The 21,365-nt window shown below is 38.2% G+C and overlaps 5 protein-coding genes and 1 non-coding gene across 8 annotated transcripts; 2 read left to right on the forward strand and 4 right to left on the reverse strand.

Annotated features, from left to right (window-relative positions):
• The first annotated feature begins 275 nt into the window (after positions 1 to 275).
• Positions 276 to 3,075, forward strand: LOC103329786 (uncharacterized). 2 transcript variants are annotated; one of them, XM_008232298.3, is made up of 2 exons: positions 276 to 688; positions 1,572 to 3,075. In XM_008232298.3, the coding sequence occupies exons 1-2, from the start codon at positions 626 to 628 to the stop codon at positions 2,667 to 2,669; spliced, it is 1,161 nt and encodes a 386-aa protein (XP_008230520.1). In that variant the 5' UTR covers positions 276 to 625; the 3' UTR covers positions 2,670 to 3,075. The 2 variants fall into 2 exon arrangements, with proteins under 2 accessions (XP_008230520.1, XP_008230519.1); XM_008232297.3 differs by having other exon boundaries at positions 286 to 688; positions 1,569 to 3,075.
• Positions 3,076 to 4,946: 1,871 nt separating this feature from the next.
• LOC103329787 (RNA-binding CRS1 / YhbY (CRM) domain protein) lies at positions 4,947 to 8,888 on the reverse strand. The gene is made up of 4 exons (XM_008232299.3): positions 8,721 to 8,888; positions 7,938 to 8,238; positions 6,994 to 7,395; positions 4,947 to 6,398 (listed from the first exon to the last, which is right to left on the reverse strand). The coding sequence occupies exons 1-4, from the start codon at positions 8,792 to 8,794 to the stop codon at positions 5,151 to 5,153; spliced, it is 2,025 nt and encodes a 674-aa protein (XP_008230521.3). The 5' UTR covers positions 8,795 to 8,888; the 3' UTR covers positions 4,947 to 5,150.
• A 408-nt stretch (positions 8,889 to 9,296) lies between these two features.
• NAC085 (NAC domain containing protein 85) lies at positions 9,297 to 13,045 on the reverse strand. The gene is made up of 6 exons (XM_008232300.3): positions 12,905 to 13,045; positions 11,990 to 12,122; positions 11,451 to 11,637; positions 10,643 to 11,136; positions 10,034 to 10,321; positions 9,297 to 9,943 (listed from the first exon to the last, which is right to left on the reverse strand). The coding sequence occupies exons 1-6, from the start codon at positions 12,910 to 12,912 to the stop codon at positions 9,890 to 9,892; spliced, it is 1,164 nt and encodes a 387-aa protein (XP_008230522.1). The 5' UTR covers positions 12,913 to 13,045; the 3' UTR covers positions 9,297 to 9,889.
• Positions 13,046 to 13,550: 505 nt separating this feature from the next.
• Positions 13,551 to 13,622, forward strand: TRNAD-GUC (transfer RNA aspartic acid (anticodon GUC)). The gene has a single exon. It is a non-coding gene; the product is annotated as a tRNA-Asp (tRNA).
• Positions 13,623 to 13,812: 190 nt separating this feature from the next.
• Positions 13,813 to 17,272, reverse strand: LOC103329789 (serine/threonine-protein kinase STY13-like). 2 transcript variants are annotated; one of them, XM_008232301.3, is made up of 6 exons: positions 16,491 to 17,272; positions 15,719 to 15,851; positions 15,436 to 15,631; positions 14,899 to 15,023; positions 14,630 to 14,788; positions 13,813 to 14,556 (listed from the first exon to the last, which is right to left on the reverse strand). In XM_008232301.3, the coding sequence occupies exons 1-6, from the start codon at positions 16,619 to 16,621 to the stop codon at positions 14,242 to 14,244; spliced, it is 1,059 nt and encodes a 352-aa protein (XP_008230523.2). In that variant the 5' UTR covers positions 16,622 to 17,272; the 3' UTR covers positions 13,813 to 14,241. The 2 variants fall into 2 exon arrangements, with proteins under 2 accessions (XP_008230523.2, XP_088906143.1); XM_089050017.1 differs by lacking the exon at positions 16,491 to 17,272 and adding an exon at positions 15,994 to 16,456.
• Positions 17,273 to 18,236: 964 nt separating this feature from the next.
• On the reverse strand, positions 18,237 to 20,823 carry LOC103329790 (S-adenosyl-L-methionine-dependent methyltransferases superfamily protein). The gene is made up of 9 exons (XM_089050979.1): positions 20,531 to 20,823; positions 20,338 to 20,399; positions 19,916 to 19,967; positions 19,641 to 19,755; positions 19,422 to 19,516; positions 19,127 to 19,233; positions 18,925 to 19,039; positions 18,805 to 18,849; positions 18,237 to 18,688 (listed from the first exon to the last, which is right to left on the reverse strand). The coding sequence occupies exons 1-9, from the start codon at positions 20,741 to 20,743 to the stop codon at positions 18,617 to 18,619; spliced, it is 876 nt and encodes a 291-aa protein (XP_088907105.1). The 5' UTR covers positions 20,744 to 20,823; the 3' UTR covers positions 18,237 to 18,616.
• Between the last annotated feature and the right edge of the window lie 542 nt (positions 20,824 to 21,365).

Below are 21,365 nucleotides of genomic sequence, written 5' to 3' on the forward strand. Positions count from 1 at the left end.
ACATCAACAAAACGAAATCAACGGCTCCTTGTAATATGTTCGCAACTGCCATTGATTACAGATACGCACTGGGTGAAGAATTCTACTACAACCAATTCTATTCTATCACTCATCATCCTCACTCATACACCGTCAAATAAAAAAAAGATTCTCATCCAACGGTCAACAGAAAGTCATACCGTGTGGGCCTTAACAGGTAACCCACCCCGGCATTTAGAAATTACAATTTTTTTTTTTTGGGTGGAAAAAGCTAAAGAGGAATTGTTTTATTTTGTGTTGGGGGTTAAGAAGGATACATTTTATATTTGGGTTTTTTAATTTTTCTCTCTCTGTCACTTCCAGTTTTTAGAATTGGGGGGTATCTGGCGAAAGAGCGAAAAAACCACCAAACGGCTATAATTGGCGTTACAGATTTTCGTGGGACAATAGAGAGACAGAGAAGCTCTATTAAAGATCGTTGTTTTTTGTTTCTCGTTTGCCGAATTTTCACAAAAAAATTGGGCCTTTCGGGTTCGAGTTCTTCATCTGGGTCTGCAGGATCTGATGTTGCAGAGTTTTTGAGAGAGAGGAGAGGCTTTAGAACAAGGGGCTTGTTGGGCATTCCCTTTTTTTATTATTCGTCATCATGTCTGACGGATATTACAGTTCGAAGAAGACTGATGATATCTGCGACGATGTTTGTGGCCAGGTAATTTTTCATATTTTTATCTGCAATTTAATTTTGAGTATAATAAAAGTTTGCCTTTTTTTTTTCTTTCTTTGTTTCAACTTCGAGTTTGGGTTTCTGAGTATTTGGTAATGGTTGCAGTGGGTTTTCATGCGTTTGGGATTAAGGGAACTTGGATTTTTGTCTCTATTATTTTTTTCTTTTCTCTCCATGTTTTTTCCTCTCTGTGATTTTAAATACCATTTTGAAGTTTCGATTAATGGGTTCCTTGTATTTTAATCTGTGAGATTTTGAAATTTTATTTTTTTTAATTTTATTTTCCTAAAGCAACGAATAAGAAAAGGGTTGCCAAACCCAATGGTTTTGCGGCTTTGAAAATGAAGATATGGATTTTGTATTTGAGTCATTTATGTCTTAAATTTTTATTTGGTTCTCTGTTTTTTTTTTCTCCTTCTTCTCTACTCTTGGTTTTCAGTTGTCATTATGGGGCTTGTTCTTTTGTGTAATGGTCTTGTGATTACTAATAAAGTTTTGGATATTCCCCTAATTTTTGGAAACCATTTTAGTGACTGAAATTATATTTTTCCATTTTTATGTTCTTGTAAAATCCTTTCTGGGTCTGAAGGGTCTATGACATTGTAAAGAAGTGCTAATTTGTACAGGGTCTAAAATGCATTATTAGAAATATATCGTTAATGTTTATGAGATCTTTTTTTTTTCCTTTCTAGAATTGCTGTTCCTGAATTTCTTTATAGCATGTACGTATGCTCTAATAAGAAGATTTTTTTTTTCTGTACCCTAATATTCTCCTCCAATTTAATGATATAAAACAAAGTTACTGAAAAGACTTTTGCGTATATGTAATCTGGGTATCTTAGAACGTTTTCATTTTCATCCACAGCAGGGCTCACAAGCAGCATTGAGCATGTCTAGACTCCGATGCATTTTGCGTGGCTTGGATTTCAAGACTTACATTTTCCTGTTTACGGTTGTTCCATTGGGCATATTTGGCATATATTTACATGGGCAGAAGATCTCGTATTTTCTAAGACCACTTTGGGAATCTCCTCCAAAGCCTTTCATTGATATCCCGCACTACTATCATCAGAACGTGTCAATGGAGACCCTTTGCAGACTTCATGGGTGGAAGATTCGTGAATCACCGAGACGAGTTTATGATGCAGTTCTTTTCAGTAATGAAGTAGACATGCTTACAATCCGATGGAATGAATTGTATCCATTCGTGACACAGTTTGTTCTCCTTGAATCAAACTCAACGTTTACTGGCTTGCCCAAGCCATTGATTTTCGCAAGAAACCGGGACAAGTTTAAGTTTGTTGAACCCCGGCTAACTTATGTTACAACTGGAGGAAGATTTAAGAAAGGGGAAAACCCATTTTATGAGGAGGCATATCAGAGAGTGGCACTTGACCAGCTTCTTCGAGTAGCCGGTATAGAAGATGATGACCTCCTGATAATGTCTGATGTTGATGAGATTCCGAGTGCCCACACAATTGATCTATTGAGGTGGTGTGATGACACCCCGCCTGTTGTTCATCTTGGGCTGAAGAATTACTTGTATTCTTTTGAGTATTATGTAGATGACAAGAGCTGGAGAGCATCAGTTCACAGGTACCAGACTGGTAATACTACCTATGCACACTTTAGACAGAGCGACTACCTTTTGTCCGATGCAGGGTGGCATTGTAGCTTTTGTTTCCGCCATATCACTGAGTTCATATTCAAGATGAAAGCTTACAGCCACTATGATCGGGTACGGTTCTCTCATTATTTGAACCCGAAAAGGATTCAGGATGTAATATGTAAAGGGGCTGACCTATTTGACATGCTTCCTGAGGAGTACACATTTAAGGAGATCATTGGGAAGATGGGACCTATTCCTAGATCTTACTCAGCTGTTCATCTTCCTGCATTTATACTGAACAATGCTGAGAAGTACAAGTACCTATTGCCTGGAAACTGCAAGAGGGAAAATGGCTGAGTCTTGAAGGCTAAGGGTGCCTTGTTCAAACAGTAGGACAGGCAAATTGTTGATACAACTCTTGTGAATTGGACCGAATAGTGATCTATTGGAAAATTGACGGCGATGGTGTTGCAGCGATACAAACATACCTTTTCCAAAAGATTCTAGGTCATTGTTAGAGAGTGGCTGGGAAGACACAGGATTTCGTCCTGCCAATTAATGGGAGATTATGTATATTTCCTTTTTCTTGGGTTTCTTCCCATGTGGAGGCATATCAATTTTAAAGTGGGGATTTTTTTATTAGGGGAAGCTTTGGTGAGCTTATGTACCCACCTCTTGTTGATATGACATAATCCCAAATGCATGAGTAAAAATGACATTTCCCAGGCTTTTCTTTTATGGGAATTGCGATTTCTCGGACTAATTTATGTTCTGTACTCTTGAACATCTTTCATTCTGTCATCAGATTGCTCTTGGATTTTCCGTTGTTTAATCTGTTTACGTGATATTGTTGCGCAAGTCCTCCCTTTATCTTTCTAGTTTCCCAGTTATCTCTGTACACTGGGGTTAATTTGAGGCACTATACTCAAATAGTGCCTTGTAACTTTGATGCTGAGGTTTGGTCAGGATTCCCCACTAAGTGCCCCATTTGTCAACACTCGGTTTTATTATCTGGTTTGACTCTTGGTTGTTGCTTATCTATCTACCTCGTCTTGTCTGCTGCTGCTGCTGAGTGAGTCAATTTTTGTGATATCATTTTGTTGCGTTTTGAAATTTCTAAGAGCTAGTGTTGCAGTGCTGCTGCCGAGAGCAATTCTTTGTCATTCTGAACACATAACCACCCTCTTTCTTCTCTCTCTCTTTTTTTTGTCCTGGCTGGAGGAGTTAATATTGAATATTGAGCAGCATATTATATTAAGTTCAATGGCTTTTCAGTATATTTTTATGATCTTTAACGATGACGTCCCTCCCAGTATTTTTCCGAATTCACAAGCGATCGATATCAGCATTCTTTTTTTCAAATTCAAGCAGCTTTCTCTATAAAGAAAGCAAAACCAGAAACTATCAGCGAAAATGAATTCTGTGTCCGAATAAAAGAGGAGACAGTCTTGGTCAGTGACTCGGAATGTCTATTCACTTCCTTGGCTCTCAATCAGCTTATATCAAACACTAGGGTTTCTTTTCTTTAGAGAATTATTGGTTCAAAAAATCACTTGGATATATAGGCATGGGGCCATTGGCAAAAATTACTCAAACCTACAATCTCTCTGTTTTAGGTGCAACTTGCAAGGGCACATGGTGGTTGAAACTTTAACACATCACACAAGCGATAGGATAATTCCAAATCTCATCTCATTTTGGGCACCTTCCCAGAAAGTGCCGCTAAACTTGTCCAACCTCCCTGACAACTAGGTTATGACTAGTGAAAGTGAGATCAATGTACCCAATAACTTAGTGCCCGCCTTCTTGTCCTCTGCATACTTATATATGTGTATCTATAATCTCACTTGGCCTTATTGGCATATACATTATATGCCTCGTCCTTTGACCAGTTTATGATCATTTTATATGCTTCACTTGAGAGTCTTCTTACATTATATAACAATTTTTATTTAAGTTTGGGAAACAACTCCTCCTCAAAGAAAAAATCCAGTTATTATTTGACTCTGACCACAAGACGTCGTTCTTATCAGGATTGAACTCCACGCACAACTCATTTTGCACAAAACTCTTTAGACCCAAATAAAAAAAGGGAATTTTGAACCCATCTCTTCCAGGAGGTTCATTTCCTTTTAACATTTTGACCACTTCAGAAGAATTCAGAATACGGGTTGTATTTGTTGAACCGAAGACAGAAAATAGATGAAAATAAAAAAAAAACATAAACCCCCTTAAAAGATACAGAGATGGTTGAGAATTATAAACTTAGTTCCAAAGACATACTTCCAATATTCTCTTTTGACTTTCAATCAATCTTCAAGATTTCTGAGTGTTAATGGAATTCGTTGGTGGGTGGAAACCCACAGGACTTAGTTAGCGCGTGATGAGTTGACTGGGTGCGTGATCTCTTCTCTCTCTTCCCCCGTCCTCAGGTACAAACTGCACTATGACTTGACTTGGTCACTGGGCAAGTCAACATTTTTTTAAAATTAAAAACATCCAATTTCTCTTGGGAATTTTTTGTTCATTATTACGTGTTGGAGACGTAGACTCTTTCTTGTATGATGACTGCGATTGATAAACCGAAGCCGACCAGTTTAAAATTGTTGCCCAAGTGAGAAATATATGCAATGATACTATATAAATATAAACCTTTATTAAAATAATCAAAAGAGAAAAAGAACATGCAAGGGCATAGTATGTGGTGAATGATCTTCCATATTTTTGGATCCTACTATTGCCACTTTCAAATGGGCTTCTTGCAATCGTTGGTTGAACAATGGTACCCCCCCTCAGAGGTATTGGGCTTGAAATGCAGCCCTGCAATCACTGGTTTAATCAGTCACTGTCCCAATCTTCATCCAACTCTTTTGTTGTTCTTGTGCTTTTATTAGTATCCTTCACTTTCTTCCCTACTCTCCTTACTTGATAATCCTCTTCGTCGCTACTCTTGTAATTGTATCTCCCTGCTGTTGGTGCTCCTACATCTTCCACAGCCTCTAATTCCCATATTGCACTTTCAGAAGCACCAAATGTATTCTCCGACACGACATCCTCCTCAACCAACTTTCTTCTCACGTTAACATCACCATTTCTTTTCAAATAATCATTGTTATCGGCCTTGCCAATCCTATGATGCTTCCCCTGTGCATTTCTTGATACCTCAAACTTGTCGTGAGCTTTGTCCAAATCGTTTGCCAATTTCTTCCTTTCTCCCCTCCTGTAACTTGAGTCCTCTTCTTCATCACTGCTGCTTCGGAAATCATAATTCATTGCTCTTGATGCTGTAGAGTCATGTTCTTCCTCAGAATCGGATTTCCACATCACAGTATCAAGATCGCTGAGCATACTTTCTGATTCAGTACCTTTGTCCGCTATAATATTTCTACTGCTAGCTTTTGTATTATTAGCTTCACGATTTTTCTTAAAGCGTTCATCATTCTTGGCCCTGCCAAACTTATCTTGCTTCCCTCTGTCTCTTGTAGATACCTTGAACTTCTCAGGTTTTCCATCAGAATCATCAGCATCACTGTTGAGAACACTAGCATCCACAACATTACTAGAATCGCTTTCCTCTTCATCATCTTCATAATCACTATCATTAGGCCTTTGCTTGCCATGTGTATCCCTCCAACCCCTTGCCCTGGTGGTCTCATCATCAGAGTCGTCATTTTCAACGTCTTCAGATCTTCTGTATCTCCCACCAAATTGTTCTTTGTTCCAATACCTTAGTCTGGTTTGTTCTTCTTTCTCAGCTGCTTCCTCAGCAGCCCACTCTCGTTCTGCTGCATCCTCAATCTCAGCTATGAATTTGTCTAAATCCTCCTCCTCCTCCTCATCAGGAGGGTCAGAATGTTTCAATTTATTATCAGGCTCTGCAGATGACAGTTTGTCCCCACGGAAGACATAAGGACTTCCGTCCTTCTGATCAATTGCATTAAAGAATGAGGAAGCTACTCTCTGGATGCTTGCAATGGCAACTGGATCCTCAGGATTGACACCACTTCGGCGGAGCTCCTGTTCTATCTTCTTTATGTTAAGCTTCTGAGATTCGAGAGCTTGTTCAAATCTAGCCTTGAATAATGCCTGCATGTAAAGATGCAGAAGTTAATAATCCATTTTGATTGCGTCGTCCTTCAGTAGTACTTAATTGAGGTACCATAACAGGTTTTTAATTAATTTACTTTATCTCAGTGGAATGAGTTTGTAGTCTAAAAGTTTGAAGCAATTAGAACATACAAAAACAAAGAAAAGGAAAAAACTAGCTTAACGTCTATATATATAGAAACCTGTACACAATGCTCATGCAAAGACAATTCCATTTCCATCCACTCAAAACCCAAAAGTGGTTAGCCATCATTGCATGGTCTCAGTATCCGCTCAACTGAAGGGGATCTAAGTGCAATTCAAAGGATGGATTCTTCTTTTTTCTTTGGTATCAAGAGGAGGGCCTGGGGTAGATCAAATCCATGGTAGGTTAAAAGTTTCTGGGTTTTTAAAAATCTGGCTAACAAGGACATATTCTGGCAGATCTGTTCTCTGTGCAGAGAAGCATCACAACTAACAGAGCAATATGGTCAACCAAGTTTGTTCCTTAAGCTACATATATAATTGTTTCTCCCAGAAAATGCAAGCTGAGATAATCTGAATATTATAAAGGGGCATGCTTATTTTTACTCACCTTCCTTTTTGTAAGGGTATTGAAAGGAATCAAATTTTTGGGCTGACGGTAATTTCTTCCACGAAACATGATGATTGTTTTCACATTATGTATGTTTATCACAACACCACCACTCAGTCTTGCAAGCATAGTTGCCATTTCCTTGATTTTCTCTTTGGGGAAGTTATCACAACAAACTTGTACAGTCTCGTGAAACTTCCAGTGCAGATGCATATTCTGGACAACTCCTCCAAAGACCCCACGAACACCAACAGGAACATAATTTTTATTTCTGAAGCCAATCTTCTTAAATGCCTGAAGCTGCTCGAGGGTTAATAGCTCAGGGTCATGCCGGGGTGCTGGAAGATCTGGAAGCTCATATTTTTTCAGCTTCTGTAGTAACAATGCCACTTTCCTCTTAGCCTGCATAATTCACATATTCGATATGGTTATCTGATGAACATGATACATCAAAAAGGTGATATAGTAAGCCAAGAATAGTGGAAGTAACACTTCCTAAGTATTACATTAGTCCCTACTAAGCATCTGACTTGAAATTTGCCAAGCACAAGAATCCTTTGACTCTTGTTTACTTTGATAACCTAACCTCTATTGCCTATTAATTCCAACAGAAATATTTGAAAACAGTATTTAAAATATAATTAATATTGGTTATCAAAGCTCCCACTAGATTGAAATATTTGAAATGACCCCATTATTTTCTTTTAGCATACGAAGAGCATCGTTTACATCTTCTATGAAAGAAAAAAAGCCACAACAAAACCAGTCAATTACAGCCCTTTTTGTATATCTCGACTTGCAACACTTTAAACCAATTTGGAATGACCAATAATGTCGCAAAAAATAAGAAGCTGATAGCTGCAAACCAGAATTTGAAATAGAGGAGACAGATTTCTCAACCCACATGATATTTAACAATTAACTAAAAGGGAAAAGTAACATACTCTTTTGAGGTTGTAAATGAGCCTTTCATTTTCGGTCATGAGCTTCTTTTGAAGCTTTTTTGCTCTGCGAACCTCTCTTAGTGTTTTACCAGACTCCTTTTGCATCCGCTTTGCGACTTTGCTTCTCATGCTACTCCCTCTAGATGAGGACCCTCTAGATGTGGACATTGACCGGCACCACCCATCGAAGGGATTGCTCGGTGTAGATGAAGAAAAGAAACAATCTTCACTCGGTTTACTTGGCTGAACTACATTGTTTGAGAGGAGTTTTGCAGAGACATCTCTTAACAAGAAGACATTTCTGTAAACAATTAAAAAAAGAAGCTAAATTAGACAAAATCACCCACCCAACGTAAGAAGGATGCTCAGAATCCGTAGATAAACTGAAGTCCATAAAGAAAATAATATCCTTCTCTATGAATAATTGCTGGTAAGTATTAAAACAAAGGATTTAGATTTTCAAAATCAAATGGCTTTTCTGTTGAGGTCTATATGATAAAGCAAGTAAAACAAATACAACAGGCTCAACTAAAAAGACTTGTTTTTTCCACTAGGAAATCAGCTTAGAGTAAATGGGAAAAACCAGATAAATGATATGAAGGTAGACATTTTGATTGGTTGCTGAGAAAATCATACGAAGAGAAAGAAAAAGTTGAAATTTTGCATCTTCGATGCTTCACTATCTAGAACAGAAACACAAACACTCAGACTAGGCCCCGAGAAACTATTCCTTCGCTTTCTCAGCAACCAAGCAGAGAGTAAATTGAGAGAGAGAGAGAGTACTTGAAGGGATTGAATTGGAGGAGAGAAGAGACGGACTTCAAGCAATGCCTGTTGAGGTTCCTCGTAGCGAACATTGATGGCTCAATCAAGCAGCGATGGACCTCAATCACTAATCGAGTACTTTGCTCGTTTCATTCCTTTCTTCCCACTCCAATGGTGACTCAGATTTTCAGGGTTTTAGGTTTTGGGTTTGGGGGTCGGGGCAGTTTGACTAAATTGGGTCTCTTCCAGGGTTTATTTACCAATCTAGCACTGCTTGACAATTTCGGAACATCCATTTATTATTAGTTCCCTAATTACTCTCTTCCCATTATTAGGACAAAATGCTTTTTCTTTGAGCAAACAAAATGTCTAATTGTTTTCTTTATTAAAAAAAAAAAGCTTTAAAATTTGGTTTATGTTTATATTTGTTACACTATCAATTTATACAGTGCATTCAAACATAATTCTTTTTTTTTTTTTTTTTTTGTTGGACCGATCATAGTTTACAACTTTCTAGTTGAGTTCAAAAAAGTAGAAGAAGCAGGCCGGAAATATAACAGATTACATGGATCAATTAAAATGATAATGAAAATAGAATCACAAAACATAGACAATAAATATAAACAATAAGTTCCAAATTACATAATACAACAGAAAATCTCTTTCGTTTTTTTTTGTTTTTTGTTTTTGGTTACTACCATGATTTTCAAGTAGTATGGGAGCATCCCATGAGATGCTTTGACCTGCCATACAAGGAACAAACCACACTGATTAGAAAAACCGTCTTAACTTATTCACTAATACACAGCACCAACTGTAATTAATACAACAATCAACCCAACTTAGGCACCTTCAAGGTGCACTAATAACACTAGGAGGAGCCAAGATAACGAGAGGAACACGAATTGTAGGCATAATTGTTGGTTCATCGGTCTGAGCTCTCAATGCTAATCTAAGTAGTAGACAGCTGAATGATTCTGATATATAACTCCATGGCTACATGCCTTGGCAATTCAAAAGCTCGGAGAACTTGCAGAGCAAGGGGAAAATCCGTGCATCTCCAAAAGCAAATGAAATTTCCTTGTTGCCATTGAAGAATATGCAGGAAAAAATGCCATTTAAATGGACTCTGGGATTGTACAAAATTGGGAATTCCATGTTATTCCCGGAAGCTCTTCCATCATCGCTCATAACCTGTCTAGCCATCCAAGTAAACTCTCTTGGGAACCAAACTGCAAATCCTGCATTATATATAAATGGGAGTTTTAGATACAATATTTCTTCAGAAAACTAACAAAGCAGATGAAGAAAATAGTAAGCAGGAAACTTACAGCAAGCTGGAAATCTGGTGGAGTGCCAAGATCAATGTTCTCAAGGTCACCAATTCCACATGATGTGCTGCTATTTCCAGTCACCCCGTATATATTGCTTGGAAAGTCAGTTATGCGATCCGCGAACGAACCATTTAGAAGAGTGGAAGAATTAAAAGTCTCCTTGCATAACAAGGTGTCCTCCAAGCAATCTAAATCACAGTTTTCATCAGCCTGAGATTCGCCTGCCAACCAGGTAGTGTCCCCTATATTGTCCTCAAACTGAGTACCAGGCACAAGCTCTGCTTCCTATTCCACAAAATAGATTTGTAAGGATCCAACACACTAAAGGATTTTGTGAACAATGCAAAAATTGAAGAGTTTCGTCTTACTTTCCACAGCTTAGAAAATGGGCTATTTGTCTTGGGTGGAATTTGAAACTAGTTCTATGAGTTTTCATATTCTCTTTTCTGTTTACAGCAGTATGGTTCTTTTTTCATTTTAATTTTCTATATGCATTATTCACTTCTTTGCCTTTTCATAGACAGGATCTTGGTAAAAAGTTAACCAATGAGGTATATAAAAGATCACTGACACACAACACAATGATGCATACAAAAGTTGACCAACCTTGGCAGATGAGTGTAACACATCTTCATCAGGAACATCATCACACCCAACAGATTTCCCTGGTCTGGGTGGATTTGGAGCACTTGTTATGGGGGTCCTTGGACTAGTTCCAAGTGCATTGACATCGTCTTCAATGACCAAATTGTTATCATTCGTTTCTGACTGCTTATGCTGTTGGTAGAATATCTTTGAAACCACATATTCACCTTCTTTCTCACCATCTTCAGTTCCCAGGTGATACTGATGCATCACCCAGTTAGACTTATCTGCTTTGGAACCTTTCTTTGAACTTTTGTATAGGACCATGATCTTTTTACAGCCCTTCTGAACTCCATTTTCCATTATAGGCTTGGTCTTACCTGTTTTGTGCCAGCGGACATGCTCTGCAGCCAAGCTACGATGACAGTCAACCTTGCGGCGCTTCCGGTGACCGGTAGCATATGCATTAATTGTTTTATGGAAGAAATGGAAGCTGCTTCCATCATTCTTTGAACCTGAAATAAAACCGAGTACAATGATCTTAACCATAGTTCAATTGATTCTAGTTCTATGAATATGCGCCTAAACCAAAAAAGTATTCCATACATAATGAAATTTGAAACTAATAAGAGAAGCACTATGTATGAGAACAAAGAGGGCAACTGTGTTACTCTCATTAAGTTCCATCCTTTACACAAAAGAGGGAAGAAAAAGTTCCAAGTATTCTTTCAAGTTGGTCCAGTTGTCAGTTGATAACATTTTTCAGTACCAGCACTAGTGTAAAGATGAGAACATGGAATTAGAAATGTGAAGCTTGGGAGCTCCTTACCAGGAAGGTTTGCCGGATGATCGTAGTAAATTCCATTGTCCCCATCAAGTGTTGGGATGAACTCATCGATAAACATGTGCGGTTTTGAGTTTCCAACACCACACTTAGCTGCCAAGTGTTCTAGGAGTTCAGCATCAGATGGATCAAACTTCACACCCGCTGGCAAGCCTGGCCATTCTGATAAAACCTACACAAGTGGAGTTCCAGAAGATACACTTTCAAGAGGACGGAACAGCATGCATCAATAGGTGTCCAAGCACTTCAATAAATAAAGCTTACACCTTTGCCTATAAACTCATGCTCAAAGCAAGTTCTAATTTATTGAAAGATGAAATTCAGATGAAATTCATTGTTAAAAGAAATGGTACTTGAAAGAGATTTTTGGAGATATATAGGATTGTCTGTTTTGATATGAAAAACAACAGATTCATCCTTTCATGCATATTTAGTCTTGTAATCCCAGCAAGATAATCATATTTAAAGAAGAAAAAAACAAGATAATCATTTGAATACTGAATAGAACTGAAATTCCAGCTTACATCACTGTTATCTATAACAAAATGGCAATTTGGGCAATCACGATTTGCCCCACAGTCTTTGATTTGATAAGCAGACGATCGAGCAGCATTTTTCACTTTGTTTGCCAGTCCTCTGCTGTTAATCAGCCAAGCCCTACAAAAACAATGAATCTGCTGTAAGCCAAAAATTTCATAACAGGAACCATTTTTAGCTAGAAAGCTAAAGAAACTGTGACCAACACTTAAAAAGCTTTTCAAAATGTAAGCTTTAAATGAAATATTTACTTAGAAACTTTCTACATCATCCACTCCAGAGTAGAAAAAAACCTTAAATTCATCCCGAAACTTTCTACATCGTTCATTACACTCAAAAAGGTGAAAAAAGAGAAAGCTGATATGCGTCTCTCAGAAAAGGGAAAAAAAAAACCCAAATTGACATGAAAAATGAACAAAACCACTGAACCAAGCGTCTGCATATGTCATATTTCATTCAACAATAAAAATGTTTCCTTTTTTACCGTACATTAGAGAAAAAAAGACACTTGACACGAGCACATCTATCTCAAATCAGGAAACTCCCATGAAGTAAAAATCTAGACGGAGCTAGAAAGAATCTTCCTCTCAAATGGGTTTCCATTAAAATCGTCACAAATTAAACCCAGGCGCTAAATTTCAGTCCAAATCCAGCATTTGAACACTTAAAAAGAAAACAAATTGAGGCACCGTCTTTTTATCCGAACCAAACCCAGAAACTAAAACCCAGAGAGAAAAGGAAGAAAGACAGAAGATCACATAGGTTGAAGACGATGGATATTTTCGTATTGAGGTTTCTCAGACTCCAATAAAAAATGTGAAGAAAACAAAAGCCTCAAATTCGTTCATTTTATTAAATTATATCCGTTTATATTCTCCTCAGCCTGAGTCAAGGGCTCTAACCTTGCCATTTCTTCGAAGTTGTAGACGATGTTACAACGAAGCACATTAAGAGAGAGAGAGAGAGAGAGATAGAACAAAAAATGGAGCTTTGTGTGTTTTTATAGCAAAACCCCAATCCCTTCTCCACCGGACTAAGTTAAAGTGGAGGAGACAGTGTGCGAGCGGGAAAACCCAGCTTCGGAGCCGATGAGCCCTTGGGAGGAGGCTTGGTGACCGAGCCTCAGGTTCGGGTGTAGAATCTTTCGTTGCCGAGGCCTTCCGCAGTGGAGCTTTCTTGCGGAAGGGGTATACTGGTAGGGCCCACGGTTGACTGAAGCCGTTCCGAGGCTTTGGCTCGGTCAATGAAGCTGAGTTTCTTGTTGAGAAAATGGCCAGCTTCCGGAGCTTCGAAATCCGTGTAAAGTGCCATTATGGTAAATTTGTGTCGGATATGATGACAGGACTACCGTGCTCCCCAAGCTAAACGAGGAAACGTTTTGGGACTTTTGGGACTTTTGGGAATTGACTCTTTTGCCCCTCTTCTTAATTCCAGTAATGACTACCTTCGATGTGACTCTTTGTCTTTTCCTTCGTTTGAATAATGTTTATGTGGCAAGCCTCTTGATGGATATATGTATGTTATTAAACAAAACCCTAACATCAACATGTCGTTGTAGTATAGTGGTAAGTATTCCCGCCTGTCACGCGGGTGACCCGGGTTCGATCCCCGGCAACGGCGCTCTTATGTATTTTTGTAAGATTTTTATTTTTTGACGGAAAACGCTTGGCCTTTTGCGGTTTTGCCCTTCATAAAATGATATTAAAATATCAATTTGTTTAGGTGTGAAACAAAACAATTTCAACACAAAGATCTCACATAATCATTTCAACACAAATATCTCACACAATCATTTCGACATGAAGATATCTTACATCCAGAAACAATCAACTTTATTAGACTGCTAAGAAAAAGAAAGGGCAACAAATACATTATTTGTTACAGAGTTTAAATGTCAACGGTCGTAGAGATTGAGATTATGATATGCTCAAAAGAGATTTCTTGAATAGGAGCAAAGGCTTTTGGATGAACCCCTCCTTTTTACAATGTCACTACATCACAGCAACCCCAACTCCAGAACTCTAAATTCCTTTTGATTTCATCTCCTTCAGACCAAACTAAAGTCAAGGCCTATCCCAACAATTTGACACTAACATCAGATGGTAGGGCAAGGCAGCTTCCTTTGGCAAACTAACCCCCTAAGACTAGTAGTTTAGTAATATTTAAGGGCATGATTTTATTGAGCTTTCCTAAGAGTAATATGGGAAACCTCCAAAGCCAAGATTATGGCTTTAGAGGATCAATAACACTGGCTAAAGCAGAAGGAAAAACCTTTAGGCTTCTCTTCCACGTCAATTTTAGGGGTTTCACCCGAGTCATCGTGCGTAGTCATCAAAGAACTAGTACCAGGCGATTCTGGTGGCAGTACAGCGTTCTCGGATCTGAATATCCGTTGGGGGATAGCAGGTTCCGGTGCTGAAATAGTAGAGAGATAATGCAGCAGCATCTGTATAATTTGGGTAAAGTTGGGCCGATCATTTGGATCCTCTTTCCAACATGAAGTTACGATCAAAGCCAAATCCTCAGGAAGGTTTTCAGCACTGGGCCTCACATTCTGAGACAATAAGTATAACCTCAGATTATGATGTCAAAGAAGCACTAAGTTATGAATAAGACGATTTTATTACCTTAAAAGCAGCTGCATATGCCGCCTGTAGATTCGACATGCCTTCAAAAGGCAGCTTATTATGGATGAGTTCCCACAATACAATTGCAAAGCTGTAAGCATCCACCTTATGATTGTAATGCTTCTTCTCTCCATGTCGTAATGTAACTGTGCTGTAAAGCTACCACCAAATAGAAAGGGGGATAATTAGTTTTCTGATACAAAAGACACACTTGCAACACACATACATAAGAAACAAATTTTGAACTTTAAAATGATAAAATACTGTACCTCAGGAGCCATCCACCGATATGTCCCAGTTTCGGCGGTCATCATCTCTGTCAACGACTCTTCTCTTGCTAAGCCAAAATCCGCAAGTTTAACTGTTTTATGGTCTGCGGTCAAGATCAAATTCTCTGGGAAAAGGACAGTACAAAAGTTTGAGATTGTGGAACAAACACAGCTTTCAGGAATTAATTTTGCCCTGCCAATAGTTACATGTCTCTATCCGTTTCCCTAAGGCCATCCACACATTTAAACATTAGCATTAGCTGCATCGCAACTAACTATGTGCCTGGGAAGTCAGAATTTACCCAGGGATGTTGGAAAAGCCAAATAAATAAGAATTAGGAGAAACAAAGCAATTGCTTTGATCACCCTGAAGTTAATTCTGGTACACAAGCAAGAAGTCTTCAATTATGTTGAATACCAAATTATCAGCTACCTAATGCTAAATAAAATAATCCTTCAGACATGCTCAGAATGGACTTCACTAAACCTTCTTACAGTTAAAGCTTACTATGTTAAACAATGAACCTAACCATATACCAGGTTTCAGGTCCCGGTGAATGATTCCATGGCAGTGTAAGCATTCCATAGCACGGGCAATATCAAGTGCAAACCCAACTGCCACGCATATGTCCAAGCACCTTGGCCGCATACTGAACAAGTATTTGCGCAAAGTCCCGCCCAGAAGAAGCTCAGTCACTATGACCATGACAGGTTCTTTGCAGGCACCAATGAACTGGTAATACGCAGTTACAGAAGCCCCATCAGATATTGCAAATATGGCAATTTATCATGCAGAAGTACTTATTGAAAATTAGACGACCTTCACTAAATTTTTGTGCTGCACTTTGGACAGCATTGCCACTTCTCTTGCAAACCGTGATTCTCTCTTGGCAATCTCCTCTGGAGTTTCTCCTCTATGAACAATTTTTACAGCAACAGTTTGATTCTTATATCTGGAACAAATAACAACAACAAACCAGCAGATTAAGATCACAACAGAACATCATCACTGTAATTCAACACTAAAAAACGGCTGTACATCCAATACATTAATCGGCGCCCAGGAAAAAAAAAATATATAAAAAAGGACCTGACCCGCCTAGGCGCCTACCCCTAACGATTAGGGGTAAATCGTGGCGGTTTCCTCCCGCCTAGCGCCTAGGCCGATTTTTCGAACACGACAAATATCCCGTAATTGCAGGACACTAAAGCTGGGATTAAGAAAGATGAGAATGCAAAGTTTTGATCTTTAATTATGTTCTAACCCCACTCACCACTCCCCATCCCACAAAACAGAAGTGAGAAGAGGTACAACCGTAGAACTGAGCTTTGGGAATTGGAGAAACATTTGGGTTTATGAATCTGAGCAGGCTGATCAATTGCACTCAGTGGTGGTGGTGGACCTGGTGGATGGGGTATCATATAACTTTTGAACTCCAATCAATTTTGCATTTTATATTTGCTCAGGATCTAAACTTTGTGTATGTGAACCAAAAAGAAAATTCATCTACTAGATAATCAATGGCTGAGCTGAACTTGAAAGATGAGAATCTAGACGCAAACACAGACTAGTAGTACTGAGGTTGACTTACTTTCCTTCGTACACTTTGGCATGCGCGCCCTCCCCAATCCTCGGGCCAACAAAAAGATGCTTTGGATCGATCAGCCACTTGGCATCCAAATTGAAATCCCCAACTGAATAAACCCCATTACCAGATCCCATATTTTCTCTCTAAATTCTTGAAAACAAGAGCTGAACCAACTGCATATACTGACTAACCAAAACAAAGCATACCCTTTTTTTTTCTGTTTGTCTCCTACATTTGAAGTAAAGGTGGAAGCTTTGGTCAGCTTAAAAATGGAAAAAAAAAAAACAAAAAGTATTAAAATAAGTATACTTTCTATGATTGAAGTGGGAGAAAGATAAAGAGAGTTAGATGATAAAACTATAACAAAAGGACATGCTTGGTTCTGTTGTGTAGGGATAGGCCATAATAGCAGGTTTCAGAAAAGAGACCCATCCCCAAAATCACGCTTGTAGATCCAATCCAACAAAATCTAATGCCTGCCTTTGTTTGGGAGGCAAAGAATAAAAACCCAGAGGCACCCACCAACAACCCAAGAATTTAAAAATGAAGATTGATGGGAGCTCTGTCAGTAGAGGGGATCATATTTATTATTTTGGGGAACTGGGAAACTGGCAAAGAAACAAGGATGGCAAAGTAGCAAAGCAAATAGACTTTCAGAGCAGAGGAGAGGAGAGAAGGGCTGAAACTGAAAGACTCGGGTTGAGGTTGAGGTTGAGGTTGAGATTTGGAAGTTTGGTGAAGAAGGTGATGGTGGATGGATGGCAGGTAAGTAGGGTTGAGATTAATTTATTAGTCTTCTCCGCGTATGGAATTTACCGTCCTGTCTTCTCGATCCTGAGATAAACTTATGTCTCTGTCGGAGGAGAATAGTGTGCTTCCTTTTCTTCCTCTTTTTTCTTCTTTTTTAAAAGAAATAAAATAATAATAATAATAATAAATTATACACTATGAATGAATCAAGATGAAAGAGATGCGAGTAAAGGAAAGAAGATTATGTTAATTCATGGATTGATTAATATATTGTCAACATGCAAGTAAAGTAAATAAAGTTGATGAAGGTTTTCGTGTGCATGCCATTTGATTTGAGGATTAAGAATGATTAGGAAATAATACAATATAATAATACACCTGCTTCTAGAAAGTACCCTTCGGTAGCTACTAGCCAAAGCTCTTCACAATAATTTAAGGCTTACCAATGTCTTATTGGAGAGTAATACTTATTTTGGCGTTTCTGAAACTTGAAGACGACAACATGATAGGGTTTAGGGTTAATAAGTTAAGGCAACAGACGTGAATTTTTTGGTCCCAACAATCATATCATATTTGCCATAAAAATAAAATAAAAACACAATCATATCATATTGAATCGTATGGTGCCACAGCCACAATAGCAAAGATTTTTTCGAGCTCTCCGTTTCATCATTATTACGATGAAAAGTTTATGAAACTTGAACAAATCAAAAATCGATGTACAATGTCGAGTAGGATTAGCACAGTGGTTTGTCCCTCCACCTTCCCCCTGCTTGGCAACCATAATTGAAATCCGGGGTTTCTTTCCTCCGATGTAACAAAATAAATCAATGTACAATAATGGCATCATCACTGCTTTTATAAATTAACCAAAATTAAAAAATATATATTAATGAAGAAAATAAACTGAAATATTATTTTCAACATCGACATCATGATTGTCATCATCATATAGACCTGTAAGCGATATGTAGAAATGAAAGCACATATCACAACAAATTACCTAAATGCAAATACGAAGCATTTGACTTGGTTGTATTATCTATCTTAAAGGGGCAAAGCAAGGGAACAGAACATCTTAAACCAAGGAAACACAGAGAAAGTATCGGCTGAGTGTTGACAGAGAGTTGCAAATACATGACCATGTGACATCGTCTTCAAAGAGGTTTTGTAGTAACCTCTATTACAGAATTGTTGAAAGGAAAAACACAAAATCAAACAAATAGCAGTATCTTCATCAGCTCTTAGAAACTAAAGCTGGCTAAAAGAATCATCAAATTCTACAGTACATGCCAACCGGTTTACAACTTCATCTTCAACCAAAAAAGTAAGCAACAAGGACCATGAACTGACTTAGCACAAACATGTAGCCTTCCATCTCAACGGCGCTTATATAAACAAGGTTTCAGCTCAGGCCACTCAACCTCCTTTTTCTTTGAACTTTGCTCCTCCTAGATAAGAAAAGATGTATAGATTACTAATAAAAATTCAACCTTATGGGACTTATTTAGAAACATATAATTGAGGTACAAATTGTAGGACTTCATTTGTTCTACCAAAATCTAACCTTTTTCTTGAAGTAAAACAATATAAACATCTTGTTTGAGAAATCCTGCAAACAATACACATTGATTAGCAGAAACAAAATTTATTGACCCATCCGAATGAGAGGAGCATAAAAGGATACCTTTGACACAGAGGTAAATCCTAGATCACAGACGGCTTTTGTAAATGTCTTTGGGTCGGCTCCTCCAGTTGTTGAATCAAATCTACTCTTCACTTCTGCTATCAAAAGCCAACCACTATGGAAAACAACCAATCAGTTGGGCCAGAATATCAGTAGGACAAGAGAATCAAAAGTTCAAAAAAGAATATAGTGTGCAGCAGACCGTGGCTTAAGAGTTCTGTGTGCTTCACGGAGGTAACTTGGGAAATTAGTCCCCATCAATGAAAGGCAGAAGACAGCAACATCTACAGATGAAGAGCCAAGCGGAGTCTGCAAGTAATTGATGGATAAGTTTAAACCATAATTTCACTTAGATATTAAAAAACGCAGCTTGGTTGTTTTGACCCTAGAAATACTGTCATATGAAAATAGTCTAGGAGCCAGAAAACCTTTTATAATTAATGCAAAAGTATAAAAAAACGTATCATTCAACTTAAAGCTCAAAAGAAAGCACATACATTTGACATGTCACAGGAAATTACTGAAGGATCCTTGGAGATGAGATCAAAGGAAAAGACTTTATTCTTCACATTTTTTGCAAGGCGTGCATCCCCTGGAATACAACGCAAAAAATTACTAAATGTAGCTACCAAATGAATGTCTACAAAGAGTTGACATGTGACACTAAATAAACAATCAGTAAACTTCACTGTAACAGTTAAAATAGGGACTCTCACCACATCCAAAATCAGCCACGACCAGAGAAGGACTGTGATCTTTTAGCCATTTTATGATTATATTAACTGGAAGCTCAGGCCAATGTGACATTTGCTCTTGATATCCTGTATGGTACTGGCCAAGCAAGTAGATAAGCACGTGAAATCTTTAGGCAAATTTCATCATCCCATATATGAGAGAATGCACAGTAAATGTGGGGGTTGAAAATAAAAGTATGAAACCCAGAAGGAAGACAGAAGCTCAAAATGAGTTCTTTATTTAGAAGAAATCTTACAGTATCAAACAATGTTGGATCGTCATTGAAATACTCAAGCGCCTCTTTTCCACTAAAAATAGGGAAAATAACATCATGTTTTGTTCAAATTATATTGAAGTCCGCAAAGGTGAAATTTTTTCATTCAATGGAATTAAGCCAAACATTCATTGATCTAAGAAATGTGGGATACACTAAAATATATATATTTATATACACACACACTCAATGTGAAATTTCGATAGCATTCGACAATCTAATCACAGCCTTATGTTTCGTTAATCTGCTGAAAAACAATGACAATGGTTATAAGTTAGAAATCATAATGAACGATGAGACATCTACTAAACTGAGCTAAGCACCTATTTGGTTTCAGTAGACAAGGCTTCAAATCAGAATTCTAAAGATAAAAAGGACCAGACAAGTAGGGAGTATTAATTTACGTGCAAGTGTAGAGCTTCTCGTTGATCATCCTGAAATGCCCTCCTGACAGCTTCGCTTTCATCTGCATACCAAACCCACCACTCCACTCAATAATTTATCATTTCCCATTAACATCAAAGAAACTAAATAGAATATAAAACACACAATAAAAATTATTTTTACAATTTAATTCCTTTTAGTAAAGATACAGACCTTAGCGAGAAAGCTAGAGGAGTCTGAGAGTTGTCCCTGCGATTTTATGCGCTTAGCAGAAGCAGAAGCTTTTGTACTTTCTTCTTCGTCTTCATCGATTCTTTCAGCGGCGGAAGCACTTTCCTTTTCACTAGAAAGCCTAAGCTTTTCATTCTGAGCTCTGTCGCGACGCCTCGCCCGTTTCCGCTTTTTGCTTGATTCATTATCATTCATTGCTTCTGTTGCGCCTCAAACCCTTCTTCCTCGTTTCTTCTCCTTCTTTCGCAAAAACCCTTCTGCAAATTATGGTTTCGCGCTTTCTTCTGGGCTCATAAAGGCCGATTCAACAAGTCAAGGCCTGTGTTTTCTGACCAAAAAAGAAAAAGGCCTGTGTTTAATGGGCCTAAAAAATCAGGTGAAGGCAGTCACAGGCCCGGCCGAATTAGAAAGCAGTTCGGATTCTACATCAATCTCACAGTGTATAGCCGCGCGGGAATCATTAATATATCGCCGGGCGGCTATTTTTTAAAAATAGGCAACACCAAGTATAGCCGCGCGGCTGTACGTATCCACAGCATAAGGGTTGCCACATGTCAAAATTGTATAGCCGCGCGGCTATACTTTTAAAAAACCGAGTATAGCCGACCGGACTATACAATTAAAAAATAACCCGCCAAAAAAGATATAGCCGAGCGGCTAAACTATTTTTCGGCTATACTATTTACATACTACTTTTAGAATCATTAATAAAACCCACTATCGCCGGGCGGCTATACTATTTTTAAAAAATAGGCAACACCAAGTATAGCCGCGCGGCTGTACGTATCCACAGCATAAGTGTGGCCACATGTCAAAA

The sequence above is a fragment of the Prunus mume genome, linkage group LG4 (genome assembly GCF_029339155.1).
Source record: "Prunus mume cultivar Tortuosa linkage group LG4, ASM2933915v1, whole genome shotgun sequence".
Classification (NCBI taxonomy): Eukaryota; Viridiplantae; Streptophyta; class Magnoliopsida; order Rosales; family Rosaceae; genus Prunus; species Prunus mume.

Bases quoted from the DNA above. Each gene is read 5' to 3' on its own strand.
- LOC103329787 (XM_008232299.3), bottom strand. From the start codon at position 8,794: ATGTTCGCTACGAGGAACCTCAACAGGCATTGCTTGAAGTCCGTCTCT. The intron at 8,239-8,720 runs GTACTCTCTCTC...AATTGTTTACAG, and splicing joins CTCCAATTCAATCCCTTCAA to AAATGTCTTCTTGTTAAGAG. The intron at 6,399-6,993 runs GTGAGTAAAAAT...CTTTACATGCAG, and splicing joins ATACCCTTACAAAAAGGAAG to GCATTATTCAAGGCTAGATT.
- LOC103329790 (XM_089050979.1), bottom strand. From the start codon at position 20,743: ATGAATGATAATGAATCAAGCAAAAAGCGGAAACGGGCGAGGCGTCGC. The intron at 20,400-20,530 runs GTCTGTATCTTT...TTTGGTATGCAG, and splicing joins CCTCTAGCTTTCTCGCTAAG to ATGAAAGCGAAGCTGTCAGG. The intron at 19,234-19,421 runs GTATGTGCTTTC...AATTACTTGCAG, and splicing joins TTTCCTGTGACATGTCAAAT to ACTCCGCTTGGCTCTTCATC.
- LOC103329786 (XM_008232297.3), top strand. From the start codon at position 626: ATGTCTGACGGATATTACAGTTCGAAGAAGACTGATGATATCTGCGAC. The intron at 689-1,568 runs GTAATTTTTCAT...TTTCATCCACAG, and splicing joins GCGACGATGTTTGTGGCCAG to CAGGGCTCACAAGCAGCATT.
- NAC085 (XM_008232300.3), bottom strand. The intron at 10,322-10,642 runs GTTGGTCAACTT...TTTGTGGAATAG, and splicing joins TGTTACACTCATCTGCCAAG to GAAGCAGAGCTTGTGCCTGG. The intron at 9,944-10,033 runs GTAAGTTTCCTG...TATATAATGCAG, and splicing joins CACCAGATTTCCAGCTTGCT to GATTTGCAGTTTGGTTCCCA.
- LOC103329789 (XM_008232301.3), bottom strand. From the start codon at position 16,621: ATGGGATCTGGTAATGGGGTTTATTCAGTTGGGGATTTCAATTTGGAT. The intron at 15,632-15,718 runs GTCGTCTAATTT...GCGTATTACCAG, and splicing joins AGCACAAAAATTTAGTGAAG to TTCATTGGTGCCTGCAAAGA. The intron at 14,789-14,898 runs GTACAGTATTTT...ATTTGGTGGTAG, and splicing joins ATCGGTGGATGGCTCCTGAG to CTTTACAGCACAGTTACATT.